The sequence below is a fragment of the Homalodisca vitripennis genome, chromosome 1, assembly GCF_021130785.1.
Source record: "Homalodisca vitripennis isolate AUS2020 chromosome 1, UT_GWSS_2.1, whole genome shotgun sequence".
NCBI lineage: Eukaryota > Metazoa > Arthropoda > Insecta > Hemiptera > Cicadellidae > Homalodisca > Homalodisca vitripennis.
The window spans coordinates 173,148,124-173,175,649 of record NC_060207.1 but is presented as its reverse complement, the minus strand read 5'-3'; the positions used below and the strand labels follow the sequence as shown (position 1 = coordinate 173,175,649).

The following is a 27,526-nucleotide window of genomic DNA, read 5'->3' as shown; positions in this document are numbered from 1 at the left end:
TGTGCCTTTTTAAAAAATTCAAGTCCCGCCGACTGTGAAATACGGTCTGTGATACGGTTTTTGACAGCAAGGAACGTTTCGACAGATAAGTGTACGGTAAAATGCAATGAGTGACAGCAAAGTGCGGAAGTGGGTGAGAGCTTTTAAAGATGGACGGGAAAATGTCCATGACGAACCACGATCTGGTCGGCCGTCAGTGATCACCAAAGATTTGGTGAAAGCGGTTGATGAAAAAATTCGTGAAGATCGGCGATTCTCTGTTTCTTCATTAGTAATAGAATTTCCAAACGTGAGTAGAACCACATTGTTTAAAATTGTGTCTGAAATTTTGGATTTTTACAAATTGTGCTCACGTTGGGTTCCCAGGCTGCTTACTGAGGAACACAAAAAAAGAAGAATGGGTATTGCTCTTGAATTTTTAATCCAATATCATCAGGAAGGTGATAACCTTTTAGACCACATTGTGACGGATGACGAGACATGGGTTTCCCACATAACCCCAGAAACGAAACGCCAGTCGATGGAGTGGCGTCACTCGACGTCACCGGTTAAAGTGAAAGCAAAACGAACATTGTCCACACGCAAGGTTATGGCGACAGTGTTTTGGGATAGACGTGGGATATTGTTAGTCGAGTTCATGGAGCGAGGAACAACAATAAATGCGGCCACTTATTGCAACACTCTGACTAACCTTAGACGAACAATACAGAACAAGCTACGTGGCCTATTGACAGCTGGAGTTTCGTTGCTGCATGACAATGCCAGACCCCACTCTGCCAACCAAACCCAAAATCTCATCAAATCGTTTGGTTGGAAACAGCTAGAACACCCGCCATACAGTCCAGACTTGGCGCCGAGCGACTTTCACTTGTTTCGCTACCTAAAAGAGTTCCTAGGCGGGAAGCGCTTCGACACTGATGACAAGGTGAAACAAGCAGTACAAGACTGGTTATCGTTGCAGGCGGCTGACTTCTATGACACCAGCATTCAAAAACTTATAGATCGTTATGACAAGTGTTTAAACAAAAGTGGAAATTATGTAGAAAAATAGTGATTGATGTAAGGAATCAAATAAAACAAGTTTTTTGAAAAAATCTGTTGTGGTTTTTTTAAATAAAAAAACGGACCTTACTTTCCGAATTACCCTCGTATATACTAGTTTTCAGTCATACCCGTTATAATAAATACATAATAATAGTTAAATCTACTCAAATAAATAAAACCCCTGATTACTGATAATACCATCGTAATGTTAAACAATTCAAGCAATTATAAATTCTATGGCATCTGAATTAAAATTATGTACTAGTTGACTTCATGTATCTACCTAATATTTTCATATACTGTACCCAATTTGAAATTGTCAAGGCCAAGAAAAAATTGCAGTCAGTCTACTCTACTACTTACCTTTGTGATTTTAAACAGCGGTACAAAAATACAATTGTTAAATACAATAAACTTCGAAAGAGATTTATTTTTTAACTGGACTTTACCTGTATCCCACTTCCTGACTAGTGAAAGCATCCCACGTATCAAAGCTGTTCACATCGGGTGGAGCCCTCACAGCATTGAATTTGTGAACTTTAACTGTAAACAAAGTACTTTTCTTAATACAAATATTGTATCCAGGCAAACAAAATGCAGCATTGAACATTCAACAATCACAATCAACAATTTGATTGAGACATGTACAATCAGTTGCAAGTAGGTCTCTTGTATCAACAGTATTTGAGCTTCGTCTCAACCAAATGCACTAGTTTTTAGATACACTATAGCAATTATAGTGACACTGACACTTGGGTAGAAAACAATTCTGAGAATGTTTATTATATGGTATGTGCTTTAAATAGTGAAATATTAATTTAGTTACTTATTTGGCCAAGAGACTGCAGCACTTTCCAGCCACAACTGGATAAAGATTGAATTTTTAAACTGTGCAATTCAGATGACCTAGTGTGCATGCTGTTTTATTAGACTATGGGGGTGGTTTGATAAGTCTGGTAAAAAATAGAAAAAAATATTTTATTTATTTACACTTTATTTCTTGCCATAGTCTCCTTGCAAGGCTATACACTTGGTCCAGTGAGTTTCCAATTTTTTTAACCCATTGGCAAAGTAGGCTTTGTCAAACTCTGCAAAATAGTCTGTCACAGCAGTGGACACTTCCTCATTCGATGAAAATTTCTTCCCAATAAGCCAAATTTCCAAGTTTGGGAATAAGAAGAAGTCACTTGGAGCCAAGTCTGGTGAATAGGATGGTTGAGAAACTAATTCGAGTCGAGCACTTTTGCCATTGTGATAGCTGCTGTGAGGGCTGGAGCATTGTCCTGGTGAGGCAGCACCTTCTTCCGTGCCAATCTTAGAAATTTTTCAACGAGTTCTGTTTCAAACAATCCTGCGAAGCTGCACAATAGGGCCCAGTTATGGATTTTTCCAAATAATCTATCAGGATTATTCCCTGGGAATCCCAGAAGACAGTGGCTATCACCTTTCCAGCTGACAAAAGTCACCTTCTTGGGTGCACTCTACCCAGTCTTTGTCCATTGTTTGGACTGTTGTTTGGTCTCTGGAGTATAATGCTGGATCCAAGTTTAATCCACAGTTATGAATCTGCGCAAAAAGTTCTGTGGATTGCGCCTAAAAAGTGTGAGATTCTAAGTAAAAATGTTCTTTCATTTCCGTTTTTGGTCCAAAGTGAGCAGGCGCGGCACCCATCAAGAACAGAGCTTCTTCATGACCAGTTTTTTTTATGGAGGATGCAATGCACTCATTCAGTTGAGATACCTACAATGTTAGCTATCTTGCAAACTTTTAATCTCCGTTCTTCCATTAACATATCACGCATCTTATCAATGGTTTCCTGTGTGGTGACTTCAATGGGCTGACTGGGGCGTGCTTCATATTCCGTCCTTCTCCAACCACGTTTAAACTCATTAATCCAAAAGTAAATGGTCTTCAATGTTGGTGCAGAACCCACATGGACTTCATATAACTCGGATTTGATCAGTGAAGCTATCCAACCCTTCAAAAGAAAATGTTCAATGACCACGTGGAATTTGTTCTTCTCCATCCTAAGGAATGAATTACGCAGTTACCACTTCAATTGGTTGCCAACAATCAACTAATAAGAGCTGCCATTCAAAACTTGCTGTAATAACCGTCGAAATATCAGGCTTACCAACAAACAACAATGTGGGTTCCAAACGATTCCCGCTCTTTCATACAAATTTTCAAGACTTATCAAACCACCCTTGTACTTATCTTCACTGAGTATAGACCAGCAATGAAGATGTTTCCTTATTTCGGGTTTTCAAAACCCATCAACAGAACTCAAAACTATTATATAACCTAAAGATTTTTATTATATTAATCAAAATTATTTAAAAAATATATTATCATACACAGTAAAATTCCAATATAAAATAATTAAATGAACGCACACAATAATTACCTCAGTGAATAAATAAGTATAGTACAATATAAGTAAGATCAGTGTATTGTTGATTTACAGGAACTTATATTTTATAACTGTGATATGTAGCACAAAACATGTCGAGCAGCATGTGAATTGTCTTTAGCTGTAATTTACTTGTAAAATATATGTTTGCTTTTGGTTTATAAGCCAAATTCTGAATGGCTGACAACACGGGTTTTAAAATTCAAATGCATATATCATTAGTGTGATGAAGTATGAAACCAACTCCATTAATTTGTTGGAAGCTTCACAATCATTTCTTGTTTTAATCACTTGTTATTGAATAATTGACAGCTATGTTTGGTTATTTATTATTGTTCATCATTTTCACTATCACATTCATTAAATAGAAACAGTCACATTGATAAATACAAAATCTCTTCCTTTCTCGGTTAGGCAACAATATTTCAAAAAATTTTAGATTTCAAAATGACCAATATAAATACAATTTATCACAAATCATAGGTATCATAGATTACTATAATTTAAAATATAGACTCAAATTATAATTTTGAGTTGACAGCATCAAAAATTTACATGATTAAATACTCAATAAACATTATAACCTGGTTAATAAAACATGTATGTCAAAAATAGAATATTCTAAGCACGTTTAATGGCATAGTGAAATAATAATAGTGAGCAATTTACAACTTTTATTCTATTTCTATATTTGTACTTTACAAACACGTCTCCTTTAAAAAGATTACCTATTATTATGTGAGAATATATTATATTAACTCTTTTAGGACAACAACATTTTTTGTAATTTTTCTAGTACATACTTTTACAGTGATTACTTTTTTGTTCTTTGTAAAATGTGTGATCACATATACAGTACAGAGGGATCCAGAATGCGTTTCCTTTCATATTTGTGTCTCCCTTCTTCGGATTATGAGCAGAGAAGTCTGATGAAATTATTTTTAAAGTTCAACAAAATCATATGAATCAAGTGATTTGATTTCATGAATGAGGCTCATCTTGACTCAACAAAGGCTATTTTTTGATCGGCATAAACGCTCATACAGTGATCATTTTGCTTTACTAGCACTACAAAAGCTAAATAGAGTAGATATGTAGGCCTACATTCTCGATACAGTGCAGCTGAAAAAGCAAATATCACATTTCAAAGGAGATGAAAATGAAAATTTAAACAACTTAAGGGCATTTCTCGTTCAGCTGATTTCGAGAGAGGGTTCAGCAGCATAAACAACATAATCACACCGCTAAGAAATTCTCTGACAGCAATTCTTAGATGTTTTTAAAACTGAACGGACCAAAGCAAATCTCTTCTCAAATCAAATTGTATCACATACATAAAAACCTGGCTTAGAAGTTATCGCTCTGCAGCTGACACCAAAACAAGGAAAGTTTTATCTTCTCTGCTCATAACCCGAAGAAGGGAGACACAAATATGAAAGCAAAAGCATTCTGGATCCCTCTGTACTGTAGATGTGATCACACATTTTACAAAGAACAACAAAACATATTTTCATACTTTACATCATGCTTATAACATCTTGTTACGCTACATTGACTAAGACTAATGCTAGCAAGTTTGAGAAATAAACCGTCTGTTTATCAACAAACAACTGGAGATTTTCTCGTGCATAACTTGCCTCCAATTGAAAATTTAATTTCTCATAGAATAAAAATACATTATTTTAAAGAGCAACAAGGTAGTAACGATATATAGGGTGACTGCCGGGAACCGGACGAATTTGCAACAGCTGTTACATTGTTGTTACACGTTCTAGGGAGATTGAGGTTATGTCATTGTTTTGAGTGAGCTTTACCATTTTAGTCACGATGGATCAGTGGTCAGTTCAGCATCGTGTTTTTGCATATGACACATTTATTAAAAATGGCGAATCCGTTATCAAAACACAGCGTATCTTCCGACGCCACTTTAATATTGCGCGAAATGACACGGTTCCAAGCCGGAATAAATTGCTAAGATGAGTGCACAAGTTCAGAACAACAGGAACAGTATCAAAGAAAAAGCCACCCGGTCCAGCAAGAACAGTGAGAACACCAGACAACATCGCTAGAGTGAGAACTGCTTTGATGAGGAGCCCGGGTCGCTCTGCACGAAGACACGCACAAGAGCTAAGCATGAAGCGCGATTCTGTCAGAATAATTTTAAAATCAGATTTGAAATTTCATCCCTATAAAATACAGGTGGTACAGCAACTGAAAGAGAGGGACTATGGACAAAGAGAAGATTTCGCAGTACGTATGCAGGTGTTGTTTACTGATAATCCTGATGTAATGATGTTAATGAGCGACGAAGCTCACTTCCACTTAAACGGTTCAGTGAACAAACAAAACTTACGATATCGGGCTCCTGAAAATCCATGTAACTTTCATGAAAAACCACTCCACTCTCCAAAAGTAACGGTTTGGTGTGCTGTAGGCCACTTTGGGATAATTGGTCCGTATTTTTTTGAGGAAAATGGAGTCACAGTGACAGTGAATTCTGCACGCTATGTTCACATGTTGGAAACATATCTCAAGCTACAACTTGGGAGGCGAGGAATAAACGTGAAAAATGTTTACTTCCAACAAGATGGGGCTACAGCGCATACTGCGATGCGAGTTGTGAAGAAGATGTTCCCTGGCAAGTTGATTTCACGTTTTGGTGACGTGCCGTGGCCGCCGAGGTCACCAGATTTGTCGCCCTGTGACTATTTCTTATGGGGGTATTTGAAAGCTCGTGCCTATGTTCACAAACCACGAACATTATTGCAGCTAAAAGATGCAATCACCGAAGAGGTGAATTTGATTGGACAAGACATGTTGATGAGAGTGCGTAATGATTTTCTCCAGAGGTTGGAAACCTGTATCCAGGTTAACGGCCATCACATGCATGATATCATCTTTAAGAAATAAACCCAAACTAGGATAAAAGGTTCCATAAAACATATGCTTTTTGAAATATTTATGTTTTCACCAATATATATTCCACAATTAAATAATTTTACTATATAAAATAAGGTTGTACTATTCATTTAAAAAACGTATGTTTTTTGAAATGGTATGTTTTCACCAATATATATTCCACAATTAAATAATTTTACTATATAAAATAAGGTTGTACTATTCATTTAAAAAACATATGTTTTTTGAAATGGTATGTTTTCACCAATATATGTTGACAGTTGAATCTACTAACAGATTAGATAAACAGGTGACAGTTATTTATAATTTTATATTTACAGTCAGTGAATTGACATTATACAGTGTATTAAAATGTTTGCTTCAAATATAAAGACCAAACTGGGATATTATACAGTTTGAAATTTAATAAACCACTTTAAGATTTAAATTAATATATATGCCATTTACTATTATAGGAGGTGAAAGCACATGTTATTTTTAGTGGAAAGTGTACCTGTGATTTTGATAGGTTTGAGTGAACTCACGGCTTCAAAAGTTATTGGAGCACTCAACACATGAAACTGGGTCTGTTATTTATAAAGATTTGTTAGAGACTTACAGAAAATTTATCAACTGAAATGTTAATATTGACAGGAAGTTGTACACTGCATTTGACTCCTGTAGTACAGTAACAGACAGTCATTCTCAATCAAGCAGAAGTTAACCTGAAAAACCAATTGCCACATCAAACCTGTAGTAACAAGGTCAAGGTCAAGTCAGCTGTTGGCCACCTGACTTTATCTCTACTCTCTGTGTCTTCTGCTCTGACAGTGTCTGCTTTGTTTACATTGTTTTGTTTACATTTGAACTTTTCAGGCACATATTGACTTTCATTGGAAATTAATATACTGATTAAAACTAGACACACATTGCATGTTCTAAAGGCTGATTATTTGTAATTTGTGTACTTAATTAATTGGTTACCTGTTTATTAGTTATGAATTAAGTCATTGTAAAATTGGTAATCAGTTGTGGAAATTGTTACAAATAATACTATGGCCAAATATCCTTGTGGAATATGCGAGAACAATGTAAGGTCAGCTGGAATTTTATGTACAGGATCTTGCCATAAATGGGTCCATTTTAAATGTGCTGAGCTAACTCTACCTGATATAAAGATTATGGAAAAGGAAGACTTGTTGGGACAGTGGACATGTTCAAGATGTAATTTGAACTCTACTGAAGGCAGAAAAATATACTATCTTCTGAAAATTAGCCAAGAAAACTTTGAACAGTTAAATGGTTTCCTCACTAGCCGAAGAGATAAATAAGTCAATTTTACAGGAGAATGAAGAATTAAAACAAGAACTCCATCAAGAAAAAAAATAAAACTTCTATTTATGTACTAGAACTTGAAGACAAGTTAAAAGATTATGAAGAGAACATTGAATCAATGAAAATCTGTTTCATGAGAGAGAAAAAGCAACTATTAAATGAAATAAAATCTTTGGAGCAGAAACTAAAAAGCGAAAAAGAAGCAAAATGAAAACTTTATTATATATGCTGAAGAGGAGGCCAGGGGCAATTTAAAGGAGGGCTGTTTTCAGTCTGGGAATTGTAGACGTTGTGTGATCTATAAGGAAGAAACAACAAAAATGCTTGACACAATACGCACCTAGAGAGTATAATTAAAACCCTACAAGAAAAAAAGTTCAAGTCAACAAAAAACAGCAGAATCCTTCAAGTCCGAAAAAATTTGCCTGCTTTAATTGCTTTCCCCCTCTTACCTATAATAACAATCAAAAACCACCTTCTGTTGATTACTGAATGGCAGGAAGTTTACACAATCTCTGGTCAAAGGCAACAGCGAGCATTTAAAGCAATTTCAGGCATTGTCAAGTCCAGATTTCACTTCAAAAAATTCCTTTTGAAGTGCTCCAAAGTGATTTCGAAGGTGACAAGTCTGATGTAAGTGATTGTATCATCATACCTAACACTGTCAATACTTCAAAACGTAGGTTCACAGACTCACACCTGGAGAAAAACCCATAGAAAAGACTCGTCTGCTCAAAAAGGGGAAAGATGCCACATTAATACAAGAAGAAGTAGCCAAACAAAACAAAAACTGCTATTATGTGCTGACAGCCATGGCCGTGATTTAACATTTCACCTAAATAAACACTCTAAATCGTTGGATGCTGTTGGTTTTGTTAGGCCTGGTGGTTTGGATGAGCAGATTTTGAATTTTTGATAACATTGATGGTGAAGAACTGGGGTCCTAATGATGTGCTTGCCATTGCATGTGGATCTAATGACGTTTTCCGCAATGAAGCTCAAAGGGCAATCGATGCAATTAGTGAAACATTGGACAAATACAGCGGTTTTAGAATAGTTTTAGTAGATTTGCCCACTAGGCATGACTTAAAAAATTGGTATGTGTTAATAAAGAGATTAGAAAAATTCAATAAAAACCTAGAAACTATTAGTCAAGAGTTTCCTAATGTTTCTCTGGTTAGGGCTAGTGGAGCAGATAGATATTTACATACTCGCCACGGCATGCACTTAAATGCAAGAGGCAAGTACTGGCTTGCTAAACTAATTTGTGAGGCACTGGAGGAGACCAAGGAGATAGAAGTGTCTAAGATCTATGGTACAGTCGGCATCCGGGGGACTGTTTCACAGTTGCCTTCATCACAGGAAGCATGTTCTAACAACACTGGTGAGAGAGCACCACAGGATATGACTAACTCCAACGCTGATGGTGATACGTGTGCTACAGCCTCACTTCGACTTCTGAGCTTCTCATAGATGGGGTAATGGAAGAGCGGGCCTCTTTGGAAAACTGTCCACTATCAGATCTGGCTGCACCACCATAGAGACGAGCCTCTATTCAAATAGTGTTAAATTTTGTAGAGGTGATTTAGATCTTGGTTTCCAGAGGTCTGGTAAGGATATGTGGGTGAATGTGCTACATCTTAATGTTCAATCCATAAGAAATAAAGTAAACGAATTAGCAGTGGTCTTGGATGAAGCCACTTGTGATGTTGTTCTAATTAATGAACATTGGCTCCTTGAGGATGAAGTAAAGTTATATGTGCCCAGTGGTTTCCAATTAGCTTCAGCGTATTGTAGAAGCGAGCCCTATGGAGGGGCCTCTATTTTAATTAAAGATTATATTAAAATTTTGAAATAATTGACGCCTCACATCTAACCTGCCCCAGACTTCTGGAAGCTGCTTGTATATATGTAAATACTTTTAATGTAATATTTATCTCCTTGTATAGAACACCAGATAGTAATAGTAACATATTTTTTACTTATCTTGAATATTTACTACATTTTTATTTGTAATAGGAAAACCCAAGAGTAAGATTGTTCTGGGAGCAGATTTTAATATAGATTTTTCAAAAGTTAATGATGTTAATACAGTTATGCTCATTAACTTACTTAAATCTTTTAATTTATATCATGTCAATGGACACTCCAACTAGGTATAATAATATTATTGATAATATTGTTACAAATCTAGTTAAAAACTGTTTTAGGTGCTGTCTGTGGAATTACCAGATTTCGGACCATGAGATGATTCTGTTTAATTTCTGTTTGTCCCATCTGTAACCCCTATGGTGAAACAGATCTCCTTTCGAAGAGTAAAGGAAAATAATGTAAACTCATTTGCTGAACAATTATCTCAGTTTGATTGGTATAGTCTGTTTGAAATTACAGACACTAATGCTGCTTTTGAATACTTTATAAATAATCTTATGTGTTTATACAATTACTTTTGTCCAATGATTCAAAAGTCTGTTAATTTACAAAATAAAAAGAAAACTGGTAACTCCAAATGGTTTGATGAGTCTCTCCATAAAACATGAGAAATATTGTTAATACCTTGGGGGATATGTTGAAAAATACCAGCTTATTGGGACAATGTAGCTTTAAGGAACTGCTATAACTTGCAAAAGAAAATGTACAGAGAAAGAATTAAAGAAGCCAAAATAAGGTGTAATGATACATTTATCAATGAAGCCAATAATAAGTGCTTAGCTGCCTGGAAGGTTATAAAATTGGAAGCAGGAAATCATTTTAGTACTGATGATAATCTGCCACAGATTAGCTCCAGATAAATTTAACGACCACTACATTAATATTGGTAAGGAAATACTTAGTAAGTATCAGACCAACAATAATAATAGTTTAAGACACAGTGTTTACCTTGCTAATGCTAAAAGTTCACAGGTCAGTTTTATTTTTAAAGAAATAGACGAGAAACAAATATGTGCCATAGTTAAATCTTTTAAAGCCATCTAAGTGTGAGGATATATATGGCTTATCCAATAAAATAGTGAAATTCATTGCTCCTCTTATAATCAAGCCCTTGACTTATGTAATTAATCTTAGTTTGTCTTCCTCACGTTTTCCAAATTGTTTAAAACTTTCAAAAAGTATCCCCTTGTTTAAAAAGGGCGATAGATCCTGTGTAGATAATTATAGAACAATAACGATTGTTTCGGTTTTTTCTAAAATATTAGAGACTTGTGTTAAAAATCAGCTCATGGATTTCCTAGATGTAAATCAAATCTTATCAAATAGCCAATTTGGGTTTAGGCCGGGGCTACTCAACAGTTAAGGCATTAGACAATGTTGTGTCTCAGATATTGACAAGTTTTGAGGATCATGAGTACTTGGGATTGACCCTGTTGGACCTCAGCAAGGCTTTCGGACAGTATCTCTCATGATATTTTATTAAATAAAATTGCAGTATTATGGAATATGTAATGATACCTTACAGTTCTTCAGAACTTATTTGTGTGGTAGACTACATATGGTCAGTGTTGGTGGTCAAGATTCGTCTGTAAAAGAAGTCCTTGCTGGGGTCCCTCAGGGCTCTGTCCTTGGCCCCCTCTTATTTATTTTGTATGTCAATGACTTACCAATCAATTTGAACTGTAATACCGTATTGTACGCGGATGATACATCTATAATAGTAAAGGGCAACTGTGTACATGATGTTCTTAGTAACACTAATAGAGTAATCAATACAGCTTCTATGTGGTTTGAGTCTAATCTCTTAAAAATGAATGATAATTAAAACTGAAAACATACTATTCTCTCTAAGAAGTATTGAAATGCAAGACTCTATATTGAAACCGGTGAAGCTCTTAGGGATAACTTTAGATTCTAAGCTTATCTGGCATGAGCATACAAATAATGTAATTTCAAAGTTGTCAAGAGTTTGTTTTTTACTACGTAAACTAAAGAGCTGTGTTAGTAATAAGTTACTTAAAATTGCTTTCTTTAGTTTTTTTCATTCTCATTTGTTGTATGCTAACATTTTATGGGGTAATAGTGTAGGTGCAGAAAGAGTTTTCCTGTGGCAGAAAAGAGCTATAAGAATTATGTTTTGTCTAGGTTATAGGGATAGCTGTAAATCATATTTTATTAACAATAATATAATGACTCTTCCATGCATTTTTATTTTTCAAAATTTTAATTCATGTACGAGAAAACGTAGAAGATTTTACAAGTTTTAACAATATACATAATTATCACACACGACATGCTAATGACTTAGTTTTGCCTACAATGAGATTAACCAAATACAGCAAGAGTCATAAATATTTGCAAATCAAGCTCTTTAACAAGCTTCCCGAAATGTTGAGGGTGTTAGATTTACAAACTTTTAAATCAAAAAATTTCCAAATGGCTCATCACTCAGGCCTTCTACTCTGTAAACGAGTTTCTGAATTCAGAGGTAGCTATTAATGCTTAGCGTTTATCCCATCATATGAAATGTCCATACTTTTGTAGGCCAGTATATTTTACTGTGTTGTTTTTTGTTTTTTTAAACTGTACATTATTGTAATATGTATTGTTTTTATGACTGACTTTGTCAATTCTGTAAAGAAAAAATGGCAATAAAAATGATTCTGATTCTGATTCTGATATATATTCCACAATTAAATAATTTTACTATATAAAATAAGGTTGTACTATTCATTTAAAATACGTCGGTTCCCGGCAGTCACCCTGTATTAGGGGTTGGCTCACTGTCCACAAATTACTTTATTAGAAAACAGGGAGAGGATGTCCAAGAAAAAAAACAGACAATAGTAACAATATAATCCCCCTCCCTGCAATAATATTATTTAACCGCTCTGCCACAGCTAATTTTTCACTACCCCACTGAACATACCCAGGTACAAGATGAGGATGTAGGAGAGTAAAACAGACTCTAGTGAGGTGGTTCCGAGAGCTACCACCAGCGGGGAGAGCAATGTCAGAGTGCAGACTGGCTCCAGTACAACGTGCACTTGATGGTAGACTGTGATTATTACCAACATCACTGTGATACCTGCAACATACCCAAGTATGAAGTGAGAATATAGTAGCCTATAGTGAGGTGGTTCCCAGAGCTACCACCAGGGGGCGGTGTTACTCTAGTGAAAGTTTAGTTTTCCTATGGACCATAAATTGGTAAAAGTAGTGAACTTTCTAATAGGAATCCAGTTGGCTATTTTCCAGTTGCACTTCTTACAATTCCAAAAAGCTTACACATGTAACATTATAATTTCCACAAAATCCTCAAACTTGGTACCTCTGGCATTTCCTCCTGGAATTTACTGTTTAGGATATTGTCCTATACTTTAATATAATGTATAGAACTAATATAATAATTTTAGAAAAGCTATAACGGAATTCACCATATTCATAATTATTTAATATTTTAAAAAGATTAAATTAATTTCAGACGTTTAGTGTAAGAAATAAACTTCCGGTCTCCCTAATAGTGCAATTACAATTCATTCAATAGAGCTACTTTAAACATTGGGATAAAATCTAATGTCGAGTACAGAGTGGTGTCACAATTACAATATTTACAAAAATAGAAGTTACAACAGAAAGAAAAGATTATTTTAGTTAGTATAATAGTCTGTGCTCCTCCACGTAAAAAAACTCCAGGTACATCACCCATGTACAAGCTAAAATTTAAAATTTTTTCAATGACTATGGAATCTCTTTTAACCCTTTAAGAGGTATGGACGTCATATGACGTCTTCCTTTGATAGTCTAAAATGAGTAATGGATGAAATCCAAAAAATTACCAAAAGGAGTAAAAAATTACAATCTCTTAAAAAATGTTTATTTACATTTGAAAGCTTAATAAAAAAGGACTACAACGTGTTCTACAAGTCAATATTTCAGTACTTTTTCAAAATCAGTATTGTCTGCCATATGAACAACAGTAACAAACTAGATGGTTGTTTAACAAATATATCACTCTCACAAGATAAATATGGCCACAGTATGCAGTATACAAGGAATAGCTAGTATATGTGGCGGCATATTCTGACAGCAAAGCGATGCGCATGCAACGCGACCTTGAGTCGGTGGCTTCTACCGGGTGTCTACTGCGATCTGGTGGTAAAATCAGATTACAAGTGAATGCGAGCACAAACATGGAAGTTAAGTATGTTGCCGATAGATGGAACCACTTTACAGACTAACCTACCTAAAGGCAATCAGTAATAACAATGCATTTACGATAATACTAAAATACAGAGGCTAAACGTCATATGACGTCCGTACTCCTTTGGGCCACTATAAGAATATACGTCATATGACATCCTTACTCATTATGTAGAGTTTACACGCACTCCTTGAAGGGTTAAGGTACAATTTTGCTAATATCTTTATGAAAGAACATGACCAAGAAGCCGTTTCAGCTTAAACTCAATATAAAGCAAGGGTTCTTATTTAATAGGCAAGTCCAAGGCCACAAATGTCATAATGTCAAACCCAATAACTTTAACAGTAGAATTCCAGCACATATAGGTATATGGAATTGAATATCACAAGGAACCCAACACCCTACTCCACTTAACTTGTATTTAGAACTCAACTTATACAATAACTTAATACTTTAACCACAAAAAACAATCACGATGTACTCACTAAGATACATCATCAATGTCATAAACAAAACAGCATCATGAGTAAAACAAAGCATCAGACACATTTACTGCTTTATTTGTTAGCGTAGCAATCAATTTCTTTTTAATTTGTCAAAGATGCAAAAAATTTAAATAATTCCAATAACTAGACTATTTTTAGGAGTAAGATGTTTTTCTTTGCATAAGAAATGAATGTTCTTACCCAGTGAAACGATATAGAACGGAAGAGAACCGTATTTGGTCATCTGTTCATAGGCGCTCAGATAACCTTCCAGCCTCAACTTGTTGTGGTGCCACTTGAGTACATGGTCCAGGAACTGTGAACAGATTATTGTTGTTAGCAAAATGAAGTCACCAATTCAACCCAAAGCATTGTTTGTTACATACAGACTTGAATAAAACCTGAAAAACAAAATACTGATTACACATAAAAGATAAATAACTTTAAATGGACACCTATTATTTTTAAGATTTCATCGATAAAAATTATTAAATTAAATAAATTTTGGATGATATTCATATTGTTGATCATTTATAATTTTCCTTCCCTTATATTAATAATGTGCTAGTAGTTTTGTATCTTTTTCCAAAAATCAAACTAAATTACATTATTTTGAAGAAATCTAAAAAATTATTAAATTTGACTACTGTTTACTTTTAAATAGGCCAATGCAATATAAAATGAAAAAAATGAACAACACAACAAATAAGAAAGTAACCACAAATGTAAAGACACAACTAAAACATTGAGACTCAGTTCTATGTTTAAATGCACAGATATAAATTTGGAAAATTTACATTTAGACCATCTTAAATTTAAACCAATTGTGTATTTAGATATGAGAATTAACTAATAGGCTTGTTCCACATTGTTTAATTTTAATCTATTAAATTTTTTTCAGGACATAGGAAGATTCTATTAATTTCTTTAATTTCAAAACACTATTCAGTTTTGTTGTCTTTGCGCTCAGTATCAGATATGAAATACATAAAATAAATGCCCTGTTATTCTGACTATATATATATATAAATTATAATTTATATAATTTCAATAAACATTGAATCACAAAAAGTACTTGCTCCGACGGGACTCAAACCCGAATCTCTCACTTGCCGGGTGAATGTGCTACCATTACACCACAGAGCCCTAACTTTTTATGATTCAATTATTTTGTATTTGGCCATATCTGTTCCATATGTGTTTAAATAACCAAACTAACATTCCCATTTATACACACCATTTATAGGTACGCGTGGCTGTAAACTATAAGACATGAGAGTGGGAATTAGTCACGTAATACTCACTAGTACAAGGAACCAGATACAGGCGTGGCTGTAGACTATGAGACATGAGAGTGGGAATTAGTCACGTAATACTCACTAGTACAAGGAACCAGATACAGGCGTGGCTGTAAACTATAAGACATGAGAGTGGGAATTAGTCACGTAATACTCACTAGTACAAGGAACCAGATACAGGCGTGGCTGTAGACTATGAGACATGAGAGTGGGAATTAGTCACGTAATACTCACTAGTACAAGGAACCAGATACAGGCGTGGCTGTAGACTATGAGACATGAGAGTGGGAATTAGTCACGTAATACTCACTAGTACAAGGAACCAGATACAGGCGTGGCTGTAAACTATAAGACATGAGAGTGGGAATTAGTCACGTAATACTCACTAGTACAAGGAACCAGATACAGGCGTGGCTGTAGACTATGAGACATGAGAGTGGGAATTAGTCACGTAATACTCACTAGTACAAGGAACCAGATACAGGCGTGGCTGTAGACTATGAGACATGAGAGTGGGAATTAGTCATGTAATACTCACTAGTACAAGGAACCAGAGACAGGCGTGGCTGTAGAGTAACAAGAAGAGTGGCTCACAGTGGCGTGCTTTGGCTGGCCAGAAGAACACAGTGACTACACCCACCAGCTCTTGCAATATCTGAAGAAAACAGGCGATTAAAAAAAAACATTGTTTATAAAGAACCTTTCACTACCATTGGTCAATTTAAAAATAAGAATTTTAAATCTAAGAATAGATTATGTGCCTTGAATAAAACAACTTAACTCATTTAGTTACTGTGAACTTGCAATCTTGCTTCTTTGTGCACCATATGTTAATCAAAGTTTCTTATAACCATGGTTAACTAGCAAAATCAAATGATGATAACCATAAAATTTGACGGTTTCAACTGGTGGCCTACACTACGTGTTCCGCAAAATGTTTTTATCGTACACAGCTTATTTTCAAACGTTTTCAACACAACTAGAAAAACATTCAAAAAATTTAATGAGCAGCATGTGATGGTACTTATAAAGATTTAATGTGTTCAAATTTACCTCGTTTTGTCTAATAAATTAGCAGAGGTGTTATGGAAACTTTTATAATTTGGGTGTGCATGTTTGTGTTTGTTGTATTATGTATGCTGGTTGGTACCAGACGAAGCACTAGATATAGTTGCAACAACTGCTGAGCCTGCGATTAGGTTATTCCACTAAATATTCCGTCAACGTTATGCAATCAAGATACGGTATCCACTTGGTTACTCCGTCAAAATCGCATAATTGTACAGTTCGAGAACTTTAGCTGTGCGCGTGACCTTGAGTGTGTGGTGATAGGCGGGAGGGGTGGTGGGGTAACGTTGTGCGCTGCATCCCGAAAACATTTCCTGTGACTCATGGGTAAAACCCTCCTTTCAGGAATCGTATTGGCCCAAATAACTCATCACACTCGCTAAAATCAGTCTGTTTTGTGACAGTGCTGATTGTAGTGGAATTAAATAATAAGAGAATACCAAATAATAGCAATAATAGGACTTATCCTTATTTTTCAGTTGTTATAGTGTTGTTTAACGTGTTTTTGAAAATAAAGTATTTGTCAATACTAATCTGCAAATCGAAATCGTGAGTTTAAAGTCATTAAAGAGATTGTTGCGCCTTCATCTCAGCGGCTAGCACGTAAACGCAACCCGCCACACAGATAGCGTTTATTTGTTGAACGGGCAGTAATTTGGGCCCTACGAGCACAGCTAAATTCCTCCAACTGTTACATTTCACAGTGCCTTGACAAAAGTGAGAAAATAATAGTGAATACTTAATGTTTGGCTTGACATATTTTAGATCCATATTTTCTCTATTACTGGATATGGAACCTATTTCCATGTAGTGATATTAAAAATATTTCTAACCTCACAGAAGAGGAAAAAAATCAACTTTTAGATTTATCTAGCAATAGGGCAAAAAAAGATATTTTCAACTATGAAAATCCAATTGAATTTTTGTTGCCGATTTATGACGAATACTAGAAACTTTACCTCAAAGCTTTCAAAATTCTTACACCCTATGTAACCATGTATAGACATGAGCAAGTCTTCTCTACTTTGAACTTAATGAAAAACATGTGAAATCGGCTCAACTTCAAGTCAGATTTACATGGTAAAATAAACTATGTTCATCCCATTAGTATTAATGTAAGGGACCACAGTTATGCATTAAATTACTCAAAGATATGAGTTGACAAAACAATTTTAATTCACCTGATCTACTTAGTTTGAATGATACAGATTCAATGATATTTATAAATTAAACATTTACTATATGTTAATTTGAAATATCCAATCCCAGTTATCTTTTATTTCAAATGGTGTGTTAAAATACATTTAAGATACATTTTAGTATTCTAATTGTTACACTTTTCCAGTAGTAATAGAAATAAAAGTTAAATATATCAATTTTACAATAATTAATATGAATCCAAAATTTAGAAAAATGTATGTACAACAGTTGTTCATATTTGGATGTTCTAGATGAAAACAACTATAATAAAAATTAATACAAGAAAACTTCCATGTTTCCCATGCTACAGATGACATCAGATATCTATTCTAAACTCTAAAAAAGTAGGTCAAAAATAATGAGATGCAACCCATGCTAAATCTAATAGCATAGTATACTGATGGCTGACAAATAGAAACTAAATCAAAACCAGAATATGGTAAGAATTTTCAGCCAGTATATTAACCAATGAGACGTGGGAAGAATCGGAAAACAAATTTTAACTGATCTGGAAACTTTAAAATGGTGGTTTTACAAGAATAAATTAGTTCTCAACACACAAAAAACTAACTGCATTAATTTTAATTTGAGGGGGTTCATTGAATTTAATAATCTATATATATATAAAATGAAACTGTTCGTGTGTAACAGCATCACTCACAAACGGCTGGACGGATTCGCCTAATTTTTTTTTAAATTTGTTCGTCTTGATCTGTAGAAGGTTATAGGATACTTTTTATCCCTTTCCCGATTCAGGATTCCGCCCCACTGGTTACAGAAATACCCGTAAGAAATGCATTGCAGCAAACATATGTTATTAAGTGAAAGAGTCTTTTCAAATTTTTTAATCAGCTGTTCTTTGTAAACATATATAATGCGACAAAAAATATATTTATATATAAAATTTCTTTACACTTATAGTTTTAAAGCATAGAGTAAGCTTAAGAGAAACGACAAATTTTGTTTAAAACTGTTTCTGCAATCATAATATATAAAAATGAATGTTTGTGTGTTTGTCCTTTATAGACTCAGAAACTATTGGGACCGATCACTATGAAAATTTGTATTTTTCTATGTAGAAGGTTTATACGCAATGCCCATTGATGTAACTAACCACCAGGCTGTACTGCAAGATATAAAAGTTATCAAAGCGCCTGCACATTATAAACTGCAATTACAACACAGTAGTTACGTATATTAAAATATCCAAACACTATTTGAAGGCAAAGAAATATACGGGCAAAGCTTAAGAGACGCGTGCGAAGCCGCGGGAAACAGCTAGTCAAATTATATATAAATGTTTAGATTGTTTAAATACGTTTAATACCTGTGTAAATTGTTCGGAAATCAGTCCAACCAGAGAAGTAAAATATTTGGGTGTAATTCTAGATAGCGAATTGAGCTGGAAAACGCATATAATTAAACTAAAATCAAAACTCATAACAGGAATTAGACTTTTTTATCACTTGTGGGACGTATGCCCAATCTAAACTCTGCGTTGTTTATATTTTGCCTTAGTAAATAGTAGATTAGAATACGCTATAATTTCTTGGAGTGAAACGTATAGATCCACAATAAAACCTGTGGAAAACATTAAAAAATGGTATGTTAAATTAATTCTAAAGAGAAGATTAAGAGAACCATCTCATCCATGTTTTGTTTGTATGAATATTTTGCCGTTACGTTGTATTTATATATTTAAGGTTTTAAAAGCTTTTTATTTAATTAGTGGAAATTTACCATAAAATGTTAACTTTTTTTAGACAAGATCTTAGAAATGCTAGTAATTTTAGAGTCCCTAAACCTAATATAACTTTTTATACAAAAACATTTAATTATACAGGACCAAGACTTTTTAATAGGTTGCCGCAAAATATAAAAAATATTACAAAATTAAATAGATTCCTCAGAAGTGTTTAAAACTTGGCTTTTAAGTATGGACAGAAGCAACGTTGAGTATCTGTTAACTATTATTCAATAGGCAATTTGTTTTTCTCTTATAGTGTATATTACTGTGGTATGTAAATAAGATAGTGTAATAAGTTTCTTTAAAATAGGCGTGCTTCAGTGCATAAAATAAAACCTTTATTATTTATTATTTTGGTTTGGCGGTTTGTGGTAATATTTAAACATGTATTTTCTTTAAAATAAGTATATTATGTTTATTCACGAAGGGTAAGTTTAAGTTTCGTTAATTCTGTTTGGTAAGCCATAAAGAGTGTAACAATAAATTAATTTATGGGATTAGAAGATATAAATAGTTATAGCGTCTGCAACCGCAAATGAACTCTTTATCTAAATAAACTTATCTGATGGAATCCCTCATCAGGCTTTGCCTTTGGGACCCTATTTTCCTAATAAAATTATATTTGATTTGTCATAATAGTATTTTATATTATGTTGGTATACATTTGTAATACTCATATGATTTTGTCTTGCTACTAATATTTGTGTTTTTTTAGGAAATAATTCATTTATTCATTACAGTTAATCTATGAAAAATATTTGGTAAATCTTTAAATCCATATCTTACAACTTACAACCAAGAAGAGCAGAAGGGCTCCGACCCATGAAGAGTTCAATGGCTTAAATCGCTGTGTGGGCAAAACTCCAAGCACAGGCTGCAGATACTCTGTCTCGTCCCCATTCATTCTGTAAATAATATGCAATAACACTGTAACAGTAATTTAATTAATCACTATATTATATACTTTAAATCGCTCTGCCATTAGAAAAATCCCAGATCAGTCAGTCATCAATATCCTAAAAATTCCATCAGCATGTAGATTAAAACACAATATTACCGAGTTTAATATCAAATGAGTATCTGCACTCATTGTTCCTGTGCTCATGTTCAGGTGGAGTATTTTGACATCTGATTACCTTTCCAACCAGGAGATTGCAATAATCTGACTAATAAAAAAAAGGTACTTTGGGATTATACCGACCACACCCAGACATGAATCGTTATTTGACATTTTTCTTCTACTGATTACTAGATTAGCGTAGAACAATATTTCGTCAATATAAAACAGGAATTGTCTTATCGCAAACCCCTCCCCATCCTCAGACAGAGGTCAAAGTCAAGCGGTCTAGTAGATAACGTGATTTCAGAGTCTCGCCGCCCGTTCAGCTGGTGCGTCGATTGTTGTACTTCCGTGTTTTACCCCTACATTTCTCCAAACACAAAAATTCTACAAAAACTGAACTCTTTGGGGGTGGGGGGGGGGGGGGGTGGGGGGGGGGGGGGGTGGGGGGGGGGGGGGGTGGGGGGGGGGGGGGGTGGGGGGGGGGGGGGGTGGGGGGGGGGGGGGGGCTTTCATCTCGACCCCGAGGTGAGTTGACCCGCGCAATCAGCGACAAAACAGAAAAAGTTTGGTATTCATAGGTCGCTCCTAGACAGGCCCAAAGTTAAGTACAAGTCATGAGGTAATGCTACTGTGAATTATGTAACTAAAGGAATTACAATTCCGCATTGTCATCGTTTTCTGTTCTTACAACACGGAATTATAAATACTTATTTATTATTTTCAAAAATACTGAATCTAAACGAATTATATATTTACATCTCAAACACATTCGATGTACATAAGAAAGAAACAAAGTAGATCACCAACATTTTTTAAAATCTAAAAACTGAAAAACCTAAATATATGTGTTCCAAATAATTAGACTATAGTATTATCATATAGCGGCCATCGAAGATGGGGACTGGGCACACCAACCCACGCAAGCACGAGAGACTAGGACCGGCCTATTAGTTACCTAGTTCACGTCCCGATACAAATAATAACAAACAACGTATAATACACGGAAATTGTCACAGAGTATCGCATAGTCATAAATCTAAGACATTACTGAATAGCCCGGGACGAAAAAAGGGAGGTGCCAGGTTGGCCCCAACCCTCTACCCTCGTGAGGATGCGGTGCCCATGTGCGAGGCGAGTACCTGGCCCTTCAGCTGCAATCCCCATTTGTTAATACTACATACATATTATAATCGAGCAAATTTTATATAACCTTAACCATAGGGTCGTGGATAGTAATCCCTCAAAGCAAACGTAATTTGAGCATCGATTCTAATGGGCATTTTATTGATTGTTCGTCGTAGAGCGGCCGCACAACGAAGATGACATCCTATTTTAAAACCGATACCAACATGAATATGTTCTTAACACTGAAATTTATAACTTTACATTCCATTCGTACATAAGGGGGAAATTCTGGAAAAGCTACAAGACTAATATTTGCGAGATCCGTGGTAACAGTAAACGATCTACATTTTTTTTGGGTAATGTCATGTATCTATAAACCAGTTCATGCTTAATTCATTTGTTGTGTGTACTAGACACTTTTTACTTAAAAATACACAATTCACAAACGGTGGCGTTAATATACGCATGGCTATTGGTCTTATGAAAGTTTATTATGGCGGTCATATTACATTAGGAAAAACACCAAAAGAGCAGAGAAACAGTAAAACACACACACGCACACACACACACACACACACACACACACGCACGCACGCACACACACACACACACTAATGGTGACGACAAATCTCACCACATAATTTGTTGGAGGTTTTCATAACGGCCATCTACAATTGTTTTTTATTTAACAGCCTAAGGAAGGTTCTTATAATTCAAAACGTAAGTATCTATCTATTTGTGTTATCTTAATCTAAACAATCATCAAAAGGTAATCAGCGAATTCCAAGAAAATAACTAGTTGTAGATAAGACACACAAAGAGGAAGAACTTATTTGTAATGCAGCCACATTACATTATCCATAATTTATTATCATTCATCGATAAGATACAATCGACGTTATCACGATAATTATATCATACACTTATGATAAAATATAGCATAAATACCGTAATGTGTTACTGATATACTAAAATCACAAGCTATTATAAAAAGCACGATTCAGTGTTAACAAAAGAATTTTGTTTAACTGATTTGTCTCGTAAAGAAAGTTTTTTAAAAATCAAAATTTTTGAATGCAAAAAAAAAAAAAAAAAAAAAAAAAAAAACTGAGTATGTGTACAACATATCCGGGTTTCTATATTAACTCGCAAGTACTAAACTGTTGTCTAATATCATAACTATATACAGAGTTATACAGATTTAATTCCTTATGTCAGTTTGCGACACGCACAGAGTGTGAGCACCGTGAGGGCGACCGTCTCTTCGGTGTGCATCTCGTCGGTTACTAGAGGCGTCAGCAAACACTCCTATCTGCGGACTACAGAGCGTGTAAACACAACTGGAGATAAATGGCGGCATCATTGCAACGGTTCACTTTCATTTATGGCTGCAGGCAGGGGCGTCGCTACTAAAGGGTGCTTTGGGGTGCAATACACTGAACATTTTCCTAATATTACAAATAGTTTAAACACTTTGATTGGTTAAAACTTCGACAGCGCCTAGAAGCCAATACTTTCAATACTAAGTATTGGGATGATCACTATTCGAGGCTACTTCTATCTGGAAAGTCACTAGCGATACTAATACTACCAATACTCTCTTGTAAACTCAAATGATTTGATTAATTGACAATATGTCAGCAGGCCTACAGCACTCAGAATGTACATAGTACTCTAAATTAAAACGAATAAAGAGCTCCAGTACGTGTAGTAGACTGTGGTGTACCGCAGGGCAATCCGCTTTCGGCGATTATTATATCCCTCTTATGCATATTTAGAGCCGTGCCCCGACTGTAGTCTTTGAGGTCAAAACGTTCGTTAAATTACTACGTTCCTGTTTCGAGCTCGTGACATAGAGGCTAGAACCAAACTATTCATAAAAGAATACGCACTCCAAGGAAAAAAACAACGTGTAAATGCCGTAAGTATCATGAACAGCGGTTCAAGTAATGCAATGTTGGCACAGAAAGCATGATGCTGTATTGGGATTCTCGAAAACAGCTCAAAAACACAAATGTTCAAAGCCGGAGCAAGATGCCCACCACAGATTTGTGACGCGTCATTTGGTTGGCGAAGACATTACATGTGAATTGTTGAGTTAAAATGATAAACACTGCAGGTTTAGGCTGTCCATTCTTATACCTAGCGTATAGAAGTTGGTTAAATTAAAAGTACTCAATGTTATGAGTATAAACCTCCTTATTACCATTCTTTACCTCTCCTATTATTTTCCCTTTCCACTTTATTTTCGTTTATGTTGCTATCAGTAAGAAAAATACAATGAGACGGTGAAGAGTAAAATACTGAATCCACAGGTTCCTACAGGAATCCACGTTTGAAAAGTCACAAACATAAATAACATAACATTATGTAATTGTCATTCATGTTCAACTTCTTTTAAATGAAGTTTTAAGGAATTCTTCATTCACTGAACGATAGACATACGTACTATAATTCATTTGATATGGGAAGGGAAATTTTAACTGATCAAAACACGCAAAACCGATCTAATTACCCTTACGCCTTTTATAAAAAAAAAACACTTCTATTATAACGTTTTCAATCTGGGCTCCAGGAGCCCACGAGTTACAGATAGGCAGCAATAAATGAGCCACACATAACCGAACCCGCGAGAAAAAAACATAGGAAGATAACTAACGAACACTAGTTGAATAACAAATTATCAACTGATTTGCATACGCTTACACAGTGTGCCATCCGCGTGAATTGTGTAATATCGTACTCGGGAAGTACACAGTCCTGGTCCACCGTTCCGAAACAAGTTAAAAAATCCCGAGTGAGACACACAATAAATAACAAATTATCAACTGTTTTGCATGCGATTACATTGTGACATCCGCGTGATTTGTGTAATATCATGCTAGAGAAGAACACAGTCCTGGTCCACCGTTCCGAAACAAGTTAACAATTCCCGAGTCGGACACAATAAATAACAAAGTCGCTGGAATCTCTCGCATAGGCAATTACTGCGAGTTGTGATTATAATGATTGAGAGCGGAAGGTTTCGGCTGCCAAACCAGTCCGCGACCGGCCCGAAGCTACGACCGCTACCTCATCCATCTTTCAGTTAGCAACATTGGCGTTTAACACGTCCTGGATCTACACGTGCAATCTAGAGTAAGTACAATCACAGTTTCAATTTGGATTTGTGAAATGTGTAGCAGGAATGTAACACAATAGCACACGAACAGTGTCTAAGTTTCTACTTCAAACATTGTTTCATATAGATGACTTGATTTAATTATTTTATAAAAGTAATGGTAATTATTAAACGTTGTGATATTAACAATGAGCCGATTGACCATATACTTGTGAGACGGTAGGATATCGGCAAAGACCCGCACAAACAGCGTTTCATTCAAATACAACACGTACTTAGTATACACCTTTAGAGACTATAATTTCTTCTAAAAGTTGAAATGCAAGGATATATTAAACTATCATAGTTTCGAATGCAGAGTATTTAAATGCCTAAAATTTAGTTTTTGAAAGCTAACTAGTGCAATTTTGGAATTGAAGGGTGAAGGGAAGAAATATTTTGAAAATCGTAGTTGTATGACACTACGAAGCCCATTAAGTATTTTGATATTGATACCCCTCATATGAGACAGAAGTCATAACTGTCTCTTACTCCTCTCTTGCAAGATCGTGTGGAATGAGGACAGATGGGATGTGGATATGGGTAATATATACCAATGCTCTTAGAGATATCAGGCACGGCTCACCACAGACAATGATATAAGAAGTAGATATGTGGGTGCGAATTCGGCCCCAAACTTGGGGTCATTTACATATTTATTATATAGACTTAACTTTAGTAGAGTATACGATATTTTGTGGTTTTATTTTTTTTCTCGGAAAATAAGCTTCTTATCTGAACACGATATTGGCTCAGCCTTGTACGTCATACATAACACTTGAAGGTGTCGTCTAGAAATCTTACCTGGTGAATGAAACTCGAGCACGCAAGAATACTCTGAAAGTCCCTGACAAACTAAAGACCCTGATCGCAACAAGTAAAATTTTCTTCGAAATAAAAAGGTTTCATCAGGTAACTGTAACACATCTGCCATACCATAACAGACGTTTTGTGTTTTGACCGAGTTCCTGAACACAAATCTGTGGAAAGATGTGCAAACTCATGTAAAGAAAACAATGAGCTGAAGTGTCTAAATTGATCCGATAGGAGTAAAGGTCGAACCTGCATTTTCCACCACGGTGTTCACGCCGCGCTACGGCCTATCACGACATTAAGGTCCCGCAGTAAATCCTATTGTATAACCTTAGCAATAAGTGCGATAACAAGGACGCTTTCAGGTCATCATTCTAACTCTCATCCTTATTCCTCACAATAATGGCGATATTACCATGCCAAAGTGCAGTGTAATGTTTGCTCAGTTATGGAATTGGAAACTTTTAGACCCAACAATTGTATTTTAAAGTTATTCCTGAAGTATCAGAAAATTGGCACAAAAAGAGCAAGGATGCTTTGTAGAGTACAACTCGACGTACTGTGCGGTACTGCATTGTATTCAGCATAGAGTCCTTTATATCAATCGATGCAACAGCGTAGTAATAGTTGGCCGCTCGGTCCCTTCTCTACGAGATTTGGACACGATTGTCTAATACGCTCATTTGTAATGCATGACAATGTCATTTCTGAATTCCTATTATAATTACGTATTTGTCACACATAAACAATACTAATACAATATACATCTTTTTACATTTTGGAATTTGTACTACATTATTAATTAGCATTTATATGGTGCAAACATATGGCTTATTTGTAATAAAAATATAACTCTTGGCTTCTATTTTTGATTTTAAATAAAACTTAGTTAACTTTATACATAAATCGTCTCAACACCTAAATAGAGTTTGATTGTTTTGTTTTAAATATAAACTCCATAAATGGGCCCTGGTGGACCTCTCCCAACAAGAATCCTAGCTACGCTCCTGGCGTTGGAGGGAGGAGATTATACTTCACAGAACAAAACTAAAACTAAATATAATTATCTGGGGTTTAACATGCACAGAATTAAAAACCTATACAATGGGAGCGCAAGACGCATTGTACAAAGATCTGGTACAATAACGAAAAATGTTACTAAAGTTTGCTAGGCGCACATCTGAGGCTCCCCTTTAAACATGGGTATAAAGTTTAAAACGGTTTTTATAAATAAGAACTCGTTTTAAACAAAATGTTACACTTCAGAAATTTGGCTTTTAGTGTCTCAATGCTAACCAACTATACAAAATACTACTATCAAAAAAGACGTACTAATATGTTGTGGTTATCACATGTCTTATAAAAGTGCTTACGAAAATATCATAAGACTATTAGTACGAAAAGATCTTTGTTTATAGTCGTCTTTTTTTGTACTGGTTCTTTTAATAACAAATTCCTTGTGAAATTTTTAAAAATTGAATTCATAATGACACGCTTTAGGAAAATTTAAATAATTACTTTAATCATACATAAAAGCATAGTAGAAGTATGCTTTTATCTATCCTTAATCCAAAAGAAGCAACTTGAAGGCTAAAGACCTACATTTTTACAAAATTTTTACATTTCTTTAAAAAGGTGGCTGTACGAAATTTCGAATAGAGTGCAATTTTCTCAGATAATAAGCGCCGAGTACTGCAACAATTATTTTAGAATACCCAAATTATTTATAACATATTCAATA

The 27,526-nt window shown here is 35.0% G+C and overlaps 1 protein-coding gene across 1 annotated transcript in view; it reads right to left on the bottom strand.

Moving 5' to 3' along the window:
- Window positions 1–23,172, bottom strand: part of LOC124354039 (transmembrane protein 192) — a 29,155-nt gene extending 5,983 nt beyond the window's left edge. The window contains exons 1-6 of the mRNA XM_046804197.1: window positions 23,045–23,172; window positions 20,418–20,529; window positions 16,148–16,264; window positions 14,513–14,627; window positions 12,552–12,710; window positions 1,494–1,587 (exon numbers count right to left, since the gene is read on the bottom strand). Coding sequence (XP_046660153.1) covers window positions 1,494–1,587; window positions 12,552–12,710; window positions 14,513–14,627; window positions 16,148–16,264; window positions 20,418–20,529; window positions 23,045–23,172 — 725 coding nt within the window. The remainder of the gene's footprint in view (window positions 1–1,493; window positions 1,588–12,551; window positions 12,711–14,512; window positions 14,628–16,147; window positions 16,265–20,417; window positions 20,530–23,044) is intronic.
- Window positions 23,173–27,526: the final 4,354 nt, after the last annotated feature.